General features: G+C 41.2%; 1 protein-coding gene across 1 annotated transcript; it reads left to right on the top strand.

Moving 5' to 3' along the window:
- The first annotated feature begins 6,289 nt into the window (after positions 1–6,289).
- On the top strand, positions 6,290–8,098 carry LOC135199066 (uncharacterized). Its single transcript, XM_064226980.1, has 2 exons — positions 6,290–7,166; positions 7,314–8,098. The coding sequence occupies exons 1-2, from the start codon at positions 6,290–6,292 to the stop codon at positions 8,096–8,098; spliced, it is 1,662 nt and encodes a 553-aa protein (XP_064083050.1).
- Positions 8,099–18,077: the final 9,979 nt, after the last annotated feature.

The following is an 18,077-nucleotide window of genomic DNA, read 5'->3' as shown; positions in this document are numbered from 1 at the left end:
GATATGTGTAGAGTTGGAATGAAAAGGAATAATGCTTTGGAGATTTGGGACTTACCAGAATATCCTTTTGTTTTTATATTGTTTAAAGACTCCTCCTTGTATTTTGTATCTTCTTGGTAACCGTACCAGTCAGTTCCTGCATGGAGCTACTCATAACATTAAGCCAAAATGCCCTGAAAAGACCAAATCTGTTGGATAACAGGATCCTAGTATAGAACGCTGTGATGAGTACAGGAGGCACTTTATGTCATTTTGGGCCTTTGGCCGCAAGGGGACCAAATGGAAGCGACCGAGATCTCACGCAAATATCCCGGAAGTTTTCTCCTTTCGTCTTTTACTGCCACTTAAAACCTTATGTGCTTTTTAAAGCCATTTCTGAGATGCCTATGGAATGCGTATCCCCATAAACAAGAAATAAAAATATATCTTTCAGGGACCTTTGAATTTTCTCTGTAAAATGTTTTACATCTCTTTGCTATTTATTTTTTTACCACATACCAAAATGGTGTTTCTTTAATTGTGAACTATTTCGTCAGTCTTGGATTTCGTCTAGAGGACGTTGCTTAGTCATTGATGCTGATAAATGACATTCTCTTTTGCCGTGTCCATTTTCTGAATGAATGTGATATGCCCACTTATGATGGTACGTCACCTGCTGTAAAGAATTTATTTTTAAGATTATTAATATTTTCAATAATAGTCAAGTAGCAAATATCAGTGGGTACATCCTATGTTATTTGTAAAACCCTAACTGTCATCACTCAGTAAGATGTTAGAGTTATTACAAAGATTAATTTGCATGTATCGTTTTATTTTATTTTTTTTTTTTTATCTAAAATCCACCTTTTATGTAATTCTGCGGCTCAAGGATTTTAAAATAAAAAGGTTCACTGTTGTCACAAAGGCTGCAACTCGACGAAAAATCCTCTCCGCAATTTGTGGGGATAAAAAAAAACCTGTGTAACGATTCAAACTGATTAATGAAAGTGAATATCATGTTTCCTTTGATCACATTCATTTATTGCTATTTAAAATAACTGATGTTTTAAAGGAACAAAAGCAATGTTGCCCGGGTTATGCATAAAATAGTATAGCTTTTGTAGGTAGCAAAATTGCAAACCTTACCTTTAACATGAACCATAAATTGAAAATATTTTAATTAAAGTTCATTGTAAATTTTCCTGAATTGCCGCGTGACCGGGTCTTGATTAGGTCATTAATGATGGTTAAAGTATGTTTGTTTAGTCCGCACCAAAAAATGCACCGATGGCAATCAATCGAATCATAGCTGAATCGGTGAGCAAATTACGAAGAGGATAAATTGGTTCTAGTTCTTTTTTGGGTTTTGAGCTCTTGGTAAAAAATAGTATTTATGCAGCCGAATAATTTTAAAATGGATGTTTAATGAAATAGAAATTTTTATCGGAGTGAGCACGTCTCTAACTAAGTCAGTATAAAACGTTCATATTTCCCCTCTTCCTTTAATTAGGAAGTTGAGCATCTTGTGGCCGGGTCAGTTTCTGGATGAGAGAGAGAGAGAGAGAGAGAGAGAGAGAGAGAGAGAGAGAGAGAGAGAGAGAGAGAGAAGATAACGTAAACAACCCTCATTATAGTGTTTTTGTCTGTGTAAAAGATCATCTGAAACAGTTTTTATTCTCATGGGCGAGGCTACTCAGTCTTGCAGCGGCTCTCGTACAGGGACTCGATTCATGACAAGTTAAATTGTCCGGTTTTCAGGAAATTCTCTCTCTCTCTCTCTCTGTTGGGGGGGGGGGGGCAGTGTAGTTTCTTTCTCTCTTGGTGAATAATTCTCTCTCTCTCTCTCTCTCTAGTGGGAAGTTTAAGAAATGATCTAAAGTTAATAGGAGGTAGGTCAAAAAGATGGCAAATGGCTTTTAACTTGGATAAGCATATTGTTACAAATAGGAACAAACAACCCTTATGCTAACTACATGCTGCTTGGGAATGACATAAATAGTGTATAACAAGAAGTGGACCTTGGAGTCATTATTACCAAGGACTTAGAATCCACAAAACAATGCATAAAAGCTGAAAAGAAGGTACAAAATTAAAGGGATACATAAACAGGCAGTTAAAATACAAAAACAAGGAAACGGTGCTGTAGCACTACACATCAATAGTTAGACCTCATCTTGATAATGCAGTACAGTTTTGGTCACCAACACTAAGAAAGGACATAAATAGATTAGAAGGGGTACAGGCAAGAGCCACAAAGTTAATTCCATCCATCAGGCAAATAGGTTACCAAAGACGACTAGGGAACCTGACCATGTATGACTTAGAAAACCGAAAATTGTGAGGACATTCATAGAAACATTCAAAATACCAAAAGGCATAACAAAAGTAGTAGTAACCTATTTACGTAAAACGAAAATCAGACAAGAAATAATGGATGGAAAAAGCTGAAGAGATACAACATATCTCATTGCGGGAACTTCTTTACATACATGATATGTGACACATGGCATAAACTACCACTAGAAGTTGTAAACAACAACAGTGTTGAAGAGTTTAAAAGAAAGCTAAATAAAATCATTAGTACACTGGGAATGAACTGTAAAATCTGCTCCTAGAGATAAGTGAGCACACAATGTCTCCTTGGATGGACTAATAAGTCTTTGAGACATCCTAATTATTATAACTCTTGCGTGCAAGTGCTGTGTTGCACATGGGAGAGTGTGGTATTTGTAGGTACATGAAAAAGACGCATTTCACATGTACCAGTATTATTATGTTCAAACATTATTTCACATGTTGTGCGCCATTAGAGTATCCCATGTTAAGTCCAGTAATATGATATTGCAACATTTAAGTATTGGCAACATTGTAATTATTGCCTTCGTGAGGCAGTCTCGTCTCGTCTGTCTGTTTGTTTAGCTGGCTGCTCTTTGTCCACTGGATCTTGTATATATTTCTACAATAGACATTTAGAACCTACATTTAAGTTGTGTCCTTGCCCCTCCACTTAAGGTTAAGGAGTTTACCAACACATACATGGCGCAGTGAACTTTGGAAGTGTCTCATTGTTTGAAGTTAATCAAGACTTGGACATCGGGAACCGGACGGTCATCGCCATATTGGATGAACGTTCAGTTCAAAAGTGCTTTCGTGTCCCAGCTGATTTATTCTATGTCATGTGCAGTGTAGTGCCTCAAGTACTCAGTGAAGTGTTGTGCAGTGCATTGTGCTTTTTTTGTGTGCTCAGTGATTTGTTATGTCATTTTATTGAGTACCCATTTATTCTGTTGTGGCTTTGCCGGAGCACCGACTGTCACACCCGCACTCATGCCATGTCACGGGATGACTGAGTCGACTTGGCAACCAGGGTTCCCAGATGACAGCACTGCCAACCAGCCAAAGTCTACCATAAAACCAGCCAAAATCCCGCCAAATGGAAATCCAAACCAGCCCAAATAACCGCCAAATATATGTGCGTTATATTTACCTTTATAAATGCATATTTTTTTTATCATATATGTGCTTGTATAGCAGCATCATAGTTTTAGTTACATAATATAAACTAATATAAGAATACATGAAAAATAATTTTTGTTTTGCTTTTGTATTGACAAATGAAGGGAGGTGACAGACAATCCTCTTAATCCCGTTACCCGTGGTCACTTCCATTAATCAGCCATCCACAACGAAATGGCAGGCCATTAAAAAAAATAAATAAATAAACATGCCAAATCTACCAACTTATTACTCTTTTTTCCTCAATAGTTTGAACGGGTTTAAGAAAATATGGCATCTGCGCTAATCCCCTTTAATGGTCTCGACCTTTTGTGCTTGTTGCGGTCGTCTGGTGGGTGTGATTTTTTTTTCCATTCTATCTACATGTTTTGCTTAAATGTTACCAAGTTTTCACTGAAAACTTATTCAAATTCCCCAGATTTTCCTGAAAACCTTTAAAAATTCCCAATCTGGGGACAAATTCCCCAAAAGTGGGATCAGTGTTTAGCTCAAATAGCAAGTTTCTGAAAACCAGCCAAAAAACCACTAACCAGCCAAAGTGAATTTTTACCCACCAAATTAGAAAAAAACCAGCCAAATTTGGTGGGAAACCGCCAAATCTGGGAACCCTGTTGGCAACGTCGCCTTGGATGTGAGCTGCCGTAGGCAGACACTATCGCTCATTAGTCCCCTCGTTGGCTGACGTATTTCTCGCACATACGCACACACTCACGCTTTAACGAATTTTATTTATTATTCTTGTATCAGACGTTTTGGAATAATTTTAATAATTTTGTTGAAACTTTATTCTTGCGCACTGCACATCGACAATAATGACGGACTCGAAAGGTACGCCTGCAGACCAATTAGAAGAGCCCACAGAACAGTGGCAATACAGTAATGTGGGCGCCCACACTCTGAGTGTTGGGGGAGTGTTGGAGCATCCAGTCTCTCCCTCCCCACCACTCTTAAGCCCCCGCTACCAGCCCCCATCTACAGGGACGTGCAGAGAACTTTTTCAGGGCAGGTGCTCAAGTGATAAAAAGGGCAAAAATATAGAAATGAATGAGGCTAAATATATACCGCCTCAATATTCTTTCAAATTTATCTAAACTAGTCATTAATAATTCAAGAAGAAAGATGAAAACTATGACTGATATCATAGGTACCAGTGGGCTAATGTTTTATATGAACATAAAATCTACAGTACTGGCTACCAGTAGAACTAGGAAATTTAACAAAAGAAAAAATTATAATTATTACTTTTACATAAATGACTGCAAGAAAATCAATCTGTATGATCAATACCACTTGGCTAATAACCAGACCTCATCATTTTTATATTTATAAGAGATCCCTTCTGTGTGCCATTTCTTTGAATATGCTGATAACTTCACTGTTGTTGATTGTGATATCCTTTTCAACTGCTAGCAACAAAGATCAGATAACCTCTCCTCACTGGACAGGCTGCGTAGCTTAGCTTTGTCTTCACCAGCTTGAGTTTGGAGAAGGTCCTTTCCACTGTTGCAGTTGTGATGGGTAGAGTGGCATTAATTGTTAATAGTTCAAACATAAGTGGCAATATCTCCTGGACATTGTTTTCTTTCATCAGGTTGAGCATTGTAGCTGCAGTGTTCTGTGGCAGGCAAGGAAATGAGGAATCTATTAATTTACTCGACTCACTTGGTCCACTGTCTCTCTCCCTCTTTTTGTTATTTACACTTTTTATAGCCAAAAAAGGAGTCAAAACCTTAATACAGAGGCTATTCGAGTTAAAATAACTAGGAAAGCTTAACTGGCCTGTTGTAAGTCTAGCTCAGCTGAGCTTGCCTTGGCCCCAGTGTTACGAGACAGTGAGACATAGCTGATCTTTGGTGACCCAGTGTGCCAAGATATAATACCCATTTCTACAAACTCCTGTTTATTATTATTATTATTTTATTAGATTATTATTATTATTATTATTTAGCTTATGATTATTATTATTATTATTATTATTATTATATTATATTATATTTAAATATAATAACAAAATAATAATAATAATTAATAATATTATTATTATTATTAGTTATTATTATTATTAGTTTATTATTATTATTATCATCATCATCATTGACACGATAGGCGGCGGGCCTATAATACATCCCTCTCAAAAGGGCACTTTTAATACAGTAGCAAAAGGGGCAGGTGCTTGGGCACCCCTAGCACCCCCCCTCTGCACGTCCCTGCCCATCTACCTCTCAAGCTACTGGGACAGATTTCCTCATTTTGATTAAGTTTTTAGAGGAATCGCGCTTGTATGAGGATGAGAGAAGAAGAAGGGAAGATGAAACAAGAAGACAAGACAGACAACGTGAAGAAGAAAGAAGAAGGGAACAAGAAGCAATTCGCCTTAGAGAAGATGATCTTAGAAGAGAAGAGGAGAATGCAAGGTTTACTGCCCTCATTCAAACTCTTGCACCAATCATCCATTCTCGTTTAGGTACCCTTACACCTGGCACAGAGGTGGTTTCGAACTCCAGTCAACCCTCCCTTCCACCACCACAGAAAGCAACCGCGCAAACGCCACCCCCACTGAAGGCAGATGCAACATTCCAGATGTTCAGGGAATGGAGATGTCGGTGGGATGACTATGCTGTCATGGTGGATCTTTCTAAGCTTCCACGGGAAAAGCAAATGATCCAGATGAGGATGTGTTTAACCCTGGAAACGCAGCATGTTTTAGAACACACACTTCAAATATCTCCCTCTACAGATAAGCCTGTAGATGAAGTCCTGGACGCCTTACAGTCACATATAAAGGGTTTAAGGAATGAAGTACTTCGCCGAAGAGAGTTACTTAGCTGCAAGCAATCAGAAGGATAATCTCGCTGATTTCTATGTGAAACTTCGACGCCTTGCGGAAGAAGTTGATTTATGCCCAGGTACCGCCGTCGCATGTGAAGAGACCCAGCTGAAAATGATTATCTTGATGGGCATTCGAGACGCGGACTTGGTTCAGAAGTTGATCGCCTTGGATGTCAATTCTTCTTTGCAAGATTTCATCACCACCTGTCGGTCGTATGAGGCGGCTAAAACTGCAACTTCTGCCATACGTGCCCCAACTAATCAGCTGTGTGCTGTTTCGGCCTACAAGAGAAGCAAGAAGTCAAGCGGAAAGCATCCACCTTCGCCGAAACCCTCGAACCCAGCAACTTGGTGCCAGTACTGTGCTCATCAGCATGATCAAGACAAATGCCCTGCGGCCAACAGTACTTGTAAAAGCTGCGACCGCGTTGGCCATTGGTCCAGGACCATGAAGTGTCCTGCCAGCAAGGTCCAGTGCTGTCTGTGTCACCGCATTGGACACTTCGATAAGTGTTGTAGGGAGAATAAGAAGAATCTTCGTCAGGACAGATCTTCAAGCAACAGTGGTGCCTCTTCAGTCAACAAATCGCAAGATTCAAGGACCAGGTGTCGTCGCCTAGGATTGCCTCGCACCATTTCTAAGACGCCCAAACCTATCTGTGTCCTCTTGTCGTTTGGCGATGTTAAGTCTCGCATTAAAATGTTACCAGACACAGGTGCCGATGTCACTGTTATTGGAAAGCAGCACCTTGACACATTGGGTATCTCCAGGAGCTGTTTGCAGACGCCTCCGCAAAGTGCGATGTTCACCGCGGATGGATCTCCAATGTCACCTGCTCTGGGTATATTACAAGCTACCCTTACACTAGGCAAGCGATCCTGTCTCGCCAGGATTCAAGTGCATGAAAATGTGGAATTTCCACTTTTATCCTATGGTCATTGTGAGGAACTGGCCATAATATCTCCTGATTTCCCTAAACCTATTTTAGAAGTCAAACACGTCAATAGAGTCAAGGAGCTACCCATCTCAGCGACCACATCACCTTCAGCAGCAAAGGAATACTTTCTTCAAGAGTTTCAAGATGTGTTAGTCTCGAAAGAAGAGTTGAAGACAGCTCCTCTCAAGCCTATGGCTGGTCCTCCCATGAGAATCCACCTTAAGGATGGTGCAGTGCCTTTTGCCATCCACACCCCAAGACAGATTCCATTCGCTTTTAAGGACCAAGTCAAAGAAGAGCTTGACTCCATGGTGGCCCAAGGGATAATCAAACCTGCTGGTGATGACCCGTCAGTTTGGTGCCACCCTCTCGTCGTCGTTCCTAAGAATGGGACAGGAGTACGAATTACTGTCGATCTGACCAAGTTGAACAGCCAGGTTTCTCGTCCAGCCCATCCTTCACCCACACCCTACGCCGCTATTCGCAGTGTAGGCCCGAAGGCTCGTTATTTCACCACAGCTGATGCTCTCTATGGTTACTGGCAGATGGAACTGGCAGAAGAAGATCAGCATTTAACCACCTTTATTACACCATATGGTCGGTTCATACATTGCAGAGGACCGATGGGCTTCGCAGCTACTGGAGACGCCTTCTGCCTGCGAGGTGATATGGCCCTTCAAGGTGTCCAAAACTGTGTTAAGGTCTTAGATGACCTTCTCCTCCACGACGAAGACTACGCTACACACCTTCATCGTATCCACGAAGTGCTCACCCGGTGCCGCAAGTTTGGGATCACACTCACAAGGATAAATTTGTGGTCGCTGCACCCTCCGTGAATTTCTGTGGGTACAATCTCTCAGGAGACGGCATCTCAGCTGATAAGCAGAAAGTCAGTGCCATCAAGGATTTTTTCCCAACCCCTGCTAACCTGACAGACCTCAGATCGTTTATGGGATTGGTCAACCAGTTAGCGGAGTTCACGCCTGACATCTCCATTGCAGCCCAACCTTTACGTCCCCTGATGAATCCCAAGAGAACATTTGTTTGGACCCCCGACCATGATGAAGCATTTCAACGTGTCAAGTTAGCTCTCACCAGTCCACCAGTTCTCGCCCTCTTTGACCCAGACCTACCTGTTGTTCTTCAGACGGACACTTCACGCCTCCACGGCATTGGATATGCCCTCCTGCAGGACCATGGTAATGGACACCTGCGTCTAGTTCAGTGTGGTTCTTGGTTTCTCGCTGACACAGAGACACGATATGCCACCATCGAGCTTGAGATGCTAGCCGTTGTCTGGGCAATGTCTAAATGTAGGCTATATTTAGCAGGCCTACAGAATTTTACTCTGATGACGGATCACCGGCCCCTCATACCTATTCTGAACAGTTATACGCTGGATGCCATCGAGAACTCTCGTCTCCAGCGCCTCAAGGAGAAAATCTCGCCCTACATCTTTACAGCTGTGTGGCGTGCGGGTAAGTTGCTGTGCATCCCAGATGCATTGTCTCGCGCCCCACAGTCAGCCACCCCACACAGGAGGACGAGATCTCGGGTGCTTCTTCCGCTGCTCATCTTCGAACTGTCATGGCTGTGAACGCCGTTACGCTTTCAGACGAGTCTCCAGCTCAGGATCCCGACAGGATACTTCAGGATCTTCGTGACGCAGCGAAAGCAGATCCTGCGTATACTCATCTACTCGATTGTGTCACATCAGGATTTCCTCGCAACAGATATGACCTTCACAATTCCTTACTTCCTTATTGGAAACTACGTGAAGATCTCTACGCCGATGGTGACCTTGTCCTGTATGGAGCAAGGCTTGTAGTTCCTGCCGCTCTCCGTCGTCGCACCTTGTCCCACTTGCATGACAGCCACAGAGGTGTGGAAGCAACCAAGCGCAGAGCAAGGCAGTCAGTTTTCTGGCCTGGCATTGACTCTGATATTGCCAACACAGTCAGAGCTTGTGAGGCATGTCAGACATTGCAGCCATCTCAGCCGCAGGAACCTCTAATGAATGACGACAACCCGACAAGACCCTTCGAGTCCGTCTCAGCCGACTTCTTTGTTGTTGCAGGGAAGTCTTTCCTCGTCGTCGTCGATCGCCTGTCAGGATGGCCTGTTGTCGCACCCTGCCAAGGCGATACTACCGCTTCCAATACTATCAGGATCTTCTGCCGCTATTTCTGTGAAGTTGGTGTCCCCCTTCGCCTAAGGACAGATGGAGGCCCCCAATTCACCAGCGCAGAGTTCAAGGATTTTATGAAGCGATGGGGAGTTCGACACATGGTAACCTCACCCCACTACCCACAATCGAATGGTCACGCTGAAGCCGCTGTGAAGTCGATCAAGCAGCTCATCCTCAAAACAGCCCCATCTGGCAACATTGATTGTGAAGCATTTGGCCGAGGCTTATTGGAGCTCAGAAATACTCCTAACTTTACTGGACGCTCTCCTGCCCAGATCCTGTATGGCTGTCCTCTCAGGTCATGTATCCCTGCCCACCCTCAAGCATTCTCCAAGGAGTGCAGTCAAGACCGAAGATTGTGACCGCCGTGCTGCCGCTCGTTACAAGCAGGTAAAGACCAAGTACGACAAGCATGCCCACCCCTTACCCACGTTGAGCGTCGGACAGCAAGTTCGGATTCAAGACCCGACCTCTCATCGTTGGGACAAAGTTGGCACTGTCATGGGTCATGGAAGGTCAAGAGACTATCAAATTCGTCTCCCTAGTGGTCGTGTGTGGTGGCGTAATCGTCGTTTTCTTCGCCTGGTGCCACCCACTAATAGTGACCCCTTTCTCCCTGTCCCTGTGGCCCCTAGCCAGGACCTAGAAAGAGAGTCCTTAGTCAGTGTTCCTCCAGTAAACCCACGTCGTTCCCAAAGACTCATGGAAAAGGAGTCCGCTCGAGAATGCACTACGAGCGTGAGGGGGAGGGAGGTGTAGGTACATGAAAAAGACGCATTTCACATGTACCAGTATTATTATGTTCAAACATTATTTCACATGTTGCGCGCCATTAGAGTATCCCATGTTAAGTCCAGTAATATGATATGGCAACATTTAAGTATTGGCAACATTGTAATTATTGCCTTCGTGAGGCAGTCTCGTCTCGTCTGTCTGTTTGTTTAGCTGGCTGCTCGTTGTCCACTGGATCTTGTATATATTTCTACAATAGACATTTAGAACCTACATTTAAGTTGTGTCCTTGCCCCTCCACTTAAGGTTAAGGAGTTTACCAACACATACAGTATTGGGAGGGTTCCTGCCTGCAGGTGGAAGGACACTTCTGACTGGTTTGCTCAAGGGATGCCGGTGGGCGTCGCCCTTCGTGCCAACAGTGAGAGGAGAGTCTCCTGTGTGGTAATAAGACTAGGGTTCTTTCTCCTGATGTGTACTTCTTCCAAGGAGGCATAGGCAGCGATGGTCAGTCATTTGATCTATTATCTTTATGTTAGGGATACGTTCACTCCTTTTTACTCTCAGGTTATGGGCAGTCCTGGTGCGATTACAGATGGCACCTTCCCGGTCATGGCAAGAAATCCTCTTGGAGAAGTGCATAGTAGTCATACCAATATAAGAGCCAAGGCACTCTTGGATGGAGCATTTGTATTGTTTGACTACACTGGTTTTCTTCAAGGGCTCCTGCTTGGGAGAGGCTGGGTCATTTCTCATCACCAGTACGCTGGTTTTCTTATTCATGTTGAATACAATAAATTTAATCTTTTTTAGGATAGTATGGGCTAACGTTGCCTTTAAAGATGGACTTGATGAGGCACTCGTCTTAATATTCCCTGTGGAAGCCTCCCTTATAGCAGAGTTTTATGTCATCAGAGGTGGTGGGGTGAGTTCCTGGTACCATCTATATTTGTATCCCGTGTTTTAATTGTTGGTGTTGAATCCTTTTTGTTTGTTGTAATAAGGAACCTGAGCGGATCCCGATCTTTAACAGTTGGTGACCTTGCAAGGATATTCGGCACTACAACAATTGAAACACGGGATATGAATATAGTAAGAAACTCAAACAAAGCACAAGTTTATTTACAAGCTTATTCACAAAGATAAATGCAGAATAGTTTCTCCTATTTACATAACAAAATTAAATCTGACTATATGTGAAAAGGGGGAAACAGTGCAGCAGTAAAATACTTGCTGGCCAGGTTTACAGCTGTTGAGATCGGTGCTCGAAGCGACGGCTTCACCAAAGGGGACTGTAAAAACTTCAGATGGCTTCTTATCTTCTTCGTACTGCATGAAGGAATGCCTTAGTCTTGAAACTTGAAGGGCGGGTGACTTCTCAAAACCACTTGCAGGACGCTTCTTTACAGAAAGGGTTTACTGACATTGGAGCTTTCTCTCTCTCTCTCTTTGACTACGAACTATGGACTTTACTTTCTTGTTTCCATTCCTATTCTATCTTGTGTGTCCTCTTCCTCTCCTATCATACGTCTCTTCCTTCTCTTATCTCTGTTCCTCCTCTCTTCTCTTCTCTGATGATCTGATCCTCTTTACTTCCTCAGTCCTGTATATATATATATATATATATATATATATATATATATATATATATATATATATATATATATATATATATATATATTATATATATATATATATATATATATATATATATATATATATATATATATATATATATATATATATATATATATATATATATATATATATATATATATGTTGATCTTGGGGCAGGGCTGTGAAAGGTAAGCTAACCAGCGAACGTCTCCATCCCTCCAAAGGAACTTTTTAGAAGGCTCTTGACGAAATATTACGTCATATTCAAAGCGGTGCATTTCTAATGACGGCCGTGTGCTGGAGTGCCACAAAACAACAGAGTATTCTCAAACAATCATGAGAAAAGACACCCCCAAACACATGCGGGAATATCTCCTTGCTGCAGACCTACTCGAAAAAGATACATTTTCCTTTCCTTTAGTATATGTTTCTTCGCTATAAAGCAATTACCATGACATGAATATATGCATAATTATAATTGTGCAGCTGCAACATGACATACTAATCAATATGAACTATTTCGCTACGATTTCAAAATTAAGTGCTTGACGCAAAATCAAGACGATGAAACCAAAGAGGATCTCTCTCTCTCTCTCTCTCTCTCTCTCTCTCTCTCTCTCTCTCTCTCTCGGCGAGACACTTCTCCAAGACTTCTGCAGCTTTAAAATCTATTCTTTTTCTCCTGAGTCACAAAGAGAAAGAAGCATTGCCAGGCAAAAATATTAGCTTGATACATCAGCGGAATATCGATGGGGGAATGGAAAGGGAAACTAATGTTTTCTCCTCACTTTCTTGTTCTCTCTGGTGGCTTTTCAATGGCATTAGCAATAGTCTGCTGTCTGGCATATGAACTATAGCACAGCTCACAAGGCGACAGACAAGACAGGACGGATGCCTCTGTCATTAAGCTGTACGTAGTCCTGTGCAGTACTTTCATAGAACTCGCAAGCGAATTCATGTTTTAAGAGAATGATCTCGATACTATAGTTGAGAGCTGTATACAAAAGATAATGGACCAGATTCTTATCTGAAAGAATGATAAGGTTAATTAATGTAATGACGACTTATGGGAGTTATAACCAGTTTCCTGTAGATTTTTTTTTGGCAAAAGGAGGTGATAAAATAATGATAGGCACAAAAAAAATGTCCCTCGAAATTCGTGTGGATTCGTCCTTGTTTTTCTAAAAGCAACCTAGAGTTTTTTTGTGACGACTCTATTGCTTTTGTATAGTTACCTTTAAAAGTAAACGAAAGCACCACCTCTCAGCAAGAGATCAGTCTTATGCTAACGTAATCCTTGGCAATTCCTGGCAATAAAAGTGGAAATATTTACTGTATCTCAAGAGCATGACAAGTTGCAGAACTTTGCATTTGTCAGAAGATCTCGCTTTAACCCCAGATCAAACAGCCTGAATCACTCCCTTGCCTTTAGTAAACATCGTCATCCTCTGGGATTTGGACAGTGAATATTGGGCATTATTGGCAGGTTTGATGATGGAAAGATAGATTTTCATTCATTTCCATAACAGTGATTGATTGCTGTGAGGTCCTGTTCTCTTTGTTTGCTGAATGGAATTCTCCTCCTCTTGCGTTCTGCGTAATTCCTGGTTTTAGGGGAAGGGTTTGCTGCTAACTCTTGTTATAAAATCTTTCTGTTGTATTCCAATTGCCTTTCTTTTTGTTTTATTCTTCTTCAGATATTATACAATTCGTCGCCGATTCGGGCTTACCAAAGACATTCAAGATGAGGCTTATTTAAGGGGAATTAAACATTAGGAAGTGTTATAACATCAATTAGATATTCAGACGCATCTTGGGAAGGCATAGAAACAGGAATAATTCTTGACATTCAGTAATAGGAATGAATTTACAGCATGGAAAATGGAGTAGAAAAACTGGAGTGAAGAGGAGAATGATAGCAAAGCAAAATTAAAGGACAGAAAGAGAGAGAGAGAGAGAGAGAGAGAGCCGACAATACGTCGAACTGGAAGTTTTTTTTTTTTCTTTTAAGATTCATCGTCGTATTTTGTATCCTTGAAGTACAGGACCAAAGCGAATGTCCTTTAAATAAGAAATTATTTATATCCTCCGACATAACACAATAATGTAAGATTATACGAATCGTGTGGTGGGAAAAGGAAGAGATAAAAAGACCAAGATCTCATCAAAATTTCCCCCGAGATCCATTCTGCCTCTTTTACTGCCAGATTTCAACTTATTGCTTTTCATGTGTCTTTCTCTCGGAAGCTAAAGGCTTCCGCACACCCATTAACATGTCAAATAATATCGGAATCGTTATTTTGTATTGTTTGTTGTTCTCTTTTTCTGCTTCTTTTCTCAGATTTTGCATATTTTTTGAGGTAAAATTCGTATATTAATGTTCTTTGTGGTTTGTTCCTTGTAAATCAACATTCATTTAATAATTAACAAGAAATATGACCACTATGACAGTAATCATAGTTGATTGAAAGCTATGGTGTCCCTTTTCCCAATACAAATAGTGAAATAAGAACAAACCTGTTCATAAAAGAAGGCGAACGACGTTCGACCTTATTTATGAAGATTATTTTCATTATTTGTGGCTGCTACCTTGAACACATTAGCTCTTGTAGCTAAATAAGTTATGAAAATGATTTTATCCCCTTAATGAGTGATCAGTTCATCAAGGTCGCACTTGGGCTTCAGGTATTTCTCGTTTTGATAAGAGGTTAAGGGAGGGGGAGAGAGAGAGAAAGATTATACTATTGTTTTTATCTGAATTTGGTTGGTTTTTATTTCCCTTGTGAAATATTTTGATGGCTTTTGTTTGTTTGTGTGTGTGTGTATGTGTGTGTGTGAGAGAGAGAGACAGACAGACAGACAAGAGAGAGATAGATAGAGAGAGAGAGAGAAGAGAAGAGAGAGCGAGAGAGAGAGAGAGAGAGAGAGTGAGAGAAGAGAGAGACGAGAAGAGAGAGAGAGAGAGAAACCCTTTGCAATTAGCATCTAATTCCTTACTTGTAAACAAGCGGCTCCACACCAAATGCGCCAAGAACTGTCATATCTTTTAATCCTTCTAACGCTAAGGATTTCAGCAGCACACATCCCTCAAAGAAACGTCCAAACTTTCCGAAGATTAAAGACGGTTTAGTCGCCTCATTACTTATCTCCCTTTTGGAGATTTCTTTCAGTCGCCCTCTTACGAGAAATGGCCATCAAGAGTTTGCGGAGGCTCCTTACCCTGGCTTGCCACAAATATGAATAATTCCGTTCAGATATTACAACTTTACATTTTACATAGCAGATTTGAAGCTTCGGTAAAAGTGGAGGCTTCCATTTCATTTAATTATTCCGTCTCTTGTTTTATGAAAATTGCAGCTTATGGGATAACACTTTGACAATCTGCATCGTTCATGCTTGTACTGATAAATTTTGTCTATAGAAAACGGTTGCAGGATATATTCTTGAAGGACATTTAAAATGATTAAGTTTTTCACCGAGTTTGATCTGTTTATCGTTAATATGTCTGGCTAATCCTTTAGTTGTAAGACTGTAATATAATCAGTGTACTACTCATGCCATCAGAAATTACAGGAACACCAGAGAGGGTTGGGACTGTAAATTCCGACCGTGGTACCAACCATAATCTGGGATGAATGTGCCAGAATTCTTCATATGTACGTAATTGTGCGGGAACTAAGGGGAGGAATAATGTCTTTGGAATGGACGACGGCAAGACTTGCGGGCCACTCACAGTCGATCTGGTCGTACGATGAGAACTGAGTGGGAGGAGACTCCAAAAAAATAAATGCCCGGTCTGAACAAAGTAGTCAGTAGTCACTACTATGCATTTCAGGGCCGTGACCAATTGATTTTCGTTGATAAAATCCTGCCAAAACATCGGATATGGGTCACATTTTGGAAATAGGTATTTGAAGCCACAGCCTAATTGGCAAAAATATGCAGTAATGTCTAATGTGAATAATAAAGGCACTTACCAGAGTAAATATAAGAAATTGAAAGGGTAACTTAGCTAAATTTAGACGCAACCAGAGAGAGGCTACTTGTGACGTGAACTATGACATCAGACGTAATACCCAGTAAACTTTCCATTCACAATAGTAAACACGCCGATAACAGGAGGAGGACAGCAGAGCATTCATATGTCAAAGCCAATCTGTTCTACGTGACTGCTGTCTGGTGCTTCACTTATGGCAGGCCTGGCAAATTGTCCTCGTGGCTGCAAGATTGCTTTCGTGCTGCGTGTTTTTGCAGTATGCAATAAAGAAAAGAACCGCAAGCGTCATATGATTAATATTAACAGGTAAGTGGATAACAGATCATGCACAAACACCAAATGATTCAGACAGGAAGCCTAAATTAAATTTTATAGGGGTCATACTTGAATGACGAGTTTGGAAAAAAAATGCGATATAAAAATATTTTGTCTATATTAATGTATTTCTAAATTTTCACAATAAGAATAAGAGATGACAGATTTTTTCTTGACTGCAAACTATCTCACTGACTAGCTTCATCAACCATATTTAACAATTTACCTATTCTACTGATCTCCTTATATATATATATATAATATATATATATATATATATATATATATAGATATATATATATATATATATATATATATATATATATATATATATATATACACACACACTGTACTTACACACACACACACACACACACACATTTATATATAAAGCTTCATTTATAATTTATGTGTATGTGCATGTATGCACTATATATGTCTAAGTTCATATATGTAAAGCATTTATATATCTCTAAATATTCTACTCATACTCTTCCTTGATGTCGAAGTATGAATAATAACAATAATGATGATTATATTAATAACAACAATAATGATAATAACTGTGACGAATATTAATGTGATTATTATGACTTATAATATTATCAATTTCTTTCCATGAACGTGTGCGTAGAGAAAACAAAGTATAACATATAATGAATTTTTATTCACTGGCTAAATACTGGTCTTTGTCCACACAGGCCCTACGACCGTGTGGCAAATTTCATGGGTATCACGTCGCTTTCTGTGAGGAAGATTGTTCACCGTAACAGATCAGTGATCTCACATGAGTCTGCTGGCGAAGTATTTCCTATACCACAAGTCTTTGATAATTTTAGAGTGGGTGCCATTCGTCGGTTTGTTCACGAGATATTTGCTGCAAAGCAAGTATTACTGTTAGAACCCTGATGACAGATTTGAAGACAGCCGCCATAATCCCTGAAACAACCTCCGAGATAGCGGTGTGGCGGCTCCTGCAAGATATGGGATTCAGATATAAAACGTCTCAACGAAAGATGTATCTTGCAAAAGAGTCCATTGATGTGGTTTGCCGACGGACCGGGGCTCTCCGGGCTCTGAAGCGCCATCAAGAAGATGGAAGGGAGATAGTATATGTCGATGAGACGTGGTTCACCACCAGAATAAGCCACAACAGAGAGTGGGTGGACACCGCACAACCTGTTACCAGTGCCACGCATAGCCGACAGGTACCACCTGGCGAGGGAGAGCGCTTCGTGGTGGTAGCAGCTGGCACAGCAAATGGATTTATTGAAGGCTCTTTCCTTTGTTATCCTGCAAAGAGTACAAGTGGCGATTACCACGGGGAAATGACAGGCGAGCTGTTCATACGCTGGTTAACAACGCAGCTTCTACCATTGCTGCCTGAACCATCAGTGTTGGTGCTCGACAACGCACCTTATCACAGCCAGCTATTAGACGAGTGTCGGTGTCCTACCACGGCCACCAAGAAAGCAGGCCGAATCCCTGCCCCAGACGGTGCCACAAGACCTGAGCTGTTGCTCATATGTCAACAGAACAGGCCAAAACCACAGTACATCGTGGACAACATAATTCGAGAGTGGGGCCACGAGGTGGTGCGTCTGCCACCTGCCCACCCAGAGCTCAATGCCATTGAGCAAGTATGGGCGTGTATGAAACGTCATGTGCGTTCATCTTTACAGCGATTCACCCGGGCAGACTTGCAGGCAAAACTGGAGGAAGCCAAGCTTTTGGCCACTGAAAGTGTTTGGGGGTCTGCAGTGAAACGATCTCGAGCCTTTGAGGATGGGTATTGGTCAATGGACAACATTCAAGAGCCTGTTGGACCTATCATTATAAACTTAGACAACGATGACGAGGATATAGAAGACCTATACCTGGATGATGACGATGATGAAAATGAATAAAAATGATTTTGGTTGTGTGTTCTCTATTTTCTTTTTTTTCCCTTTACTCATGTAGAAAT

Source organism: Macrobrachium nipponense, chromosome 25 (genome assembly GCF_015104395.2).
Source record: "Macrobrachium nipponense isolate FS-2020 chromosome 25, ASM1510439v2, whole genome shotgun sequence".
NCBI classification, from domain to species: domain Eukaryota; kingdom Metazoa; phylum Arthropoda; class Malacostraca; order Decapoda; family Palaemonidae; genus Macrobrachium; species Macrobrachium nipponense.
Note: the sequence above shows the minus strand (reverse complement) of the source record. Positions and strands in the feature narration are given on the sequence as shown.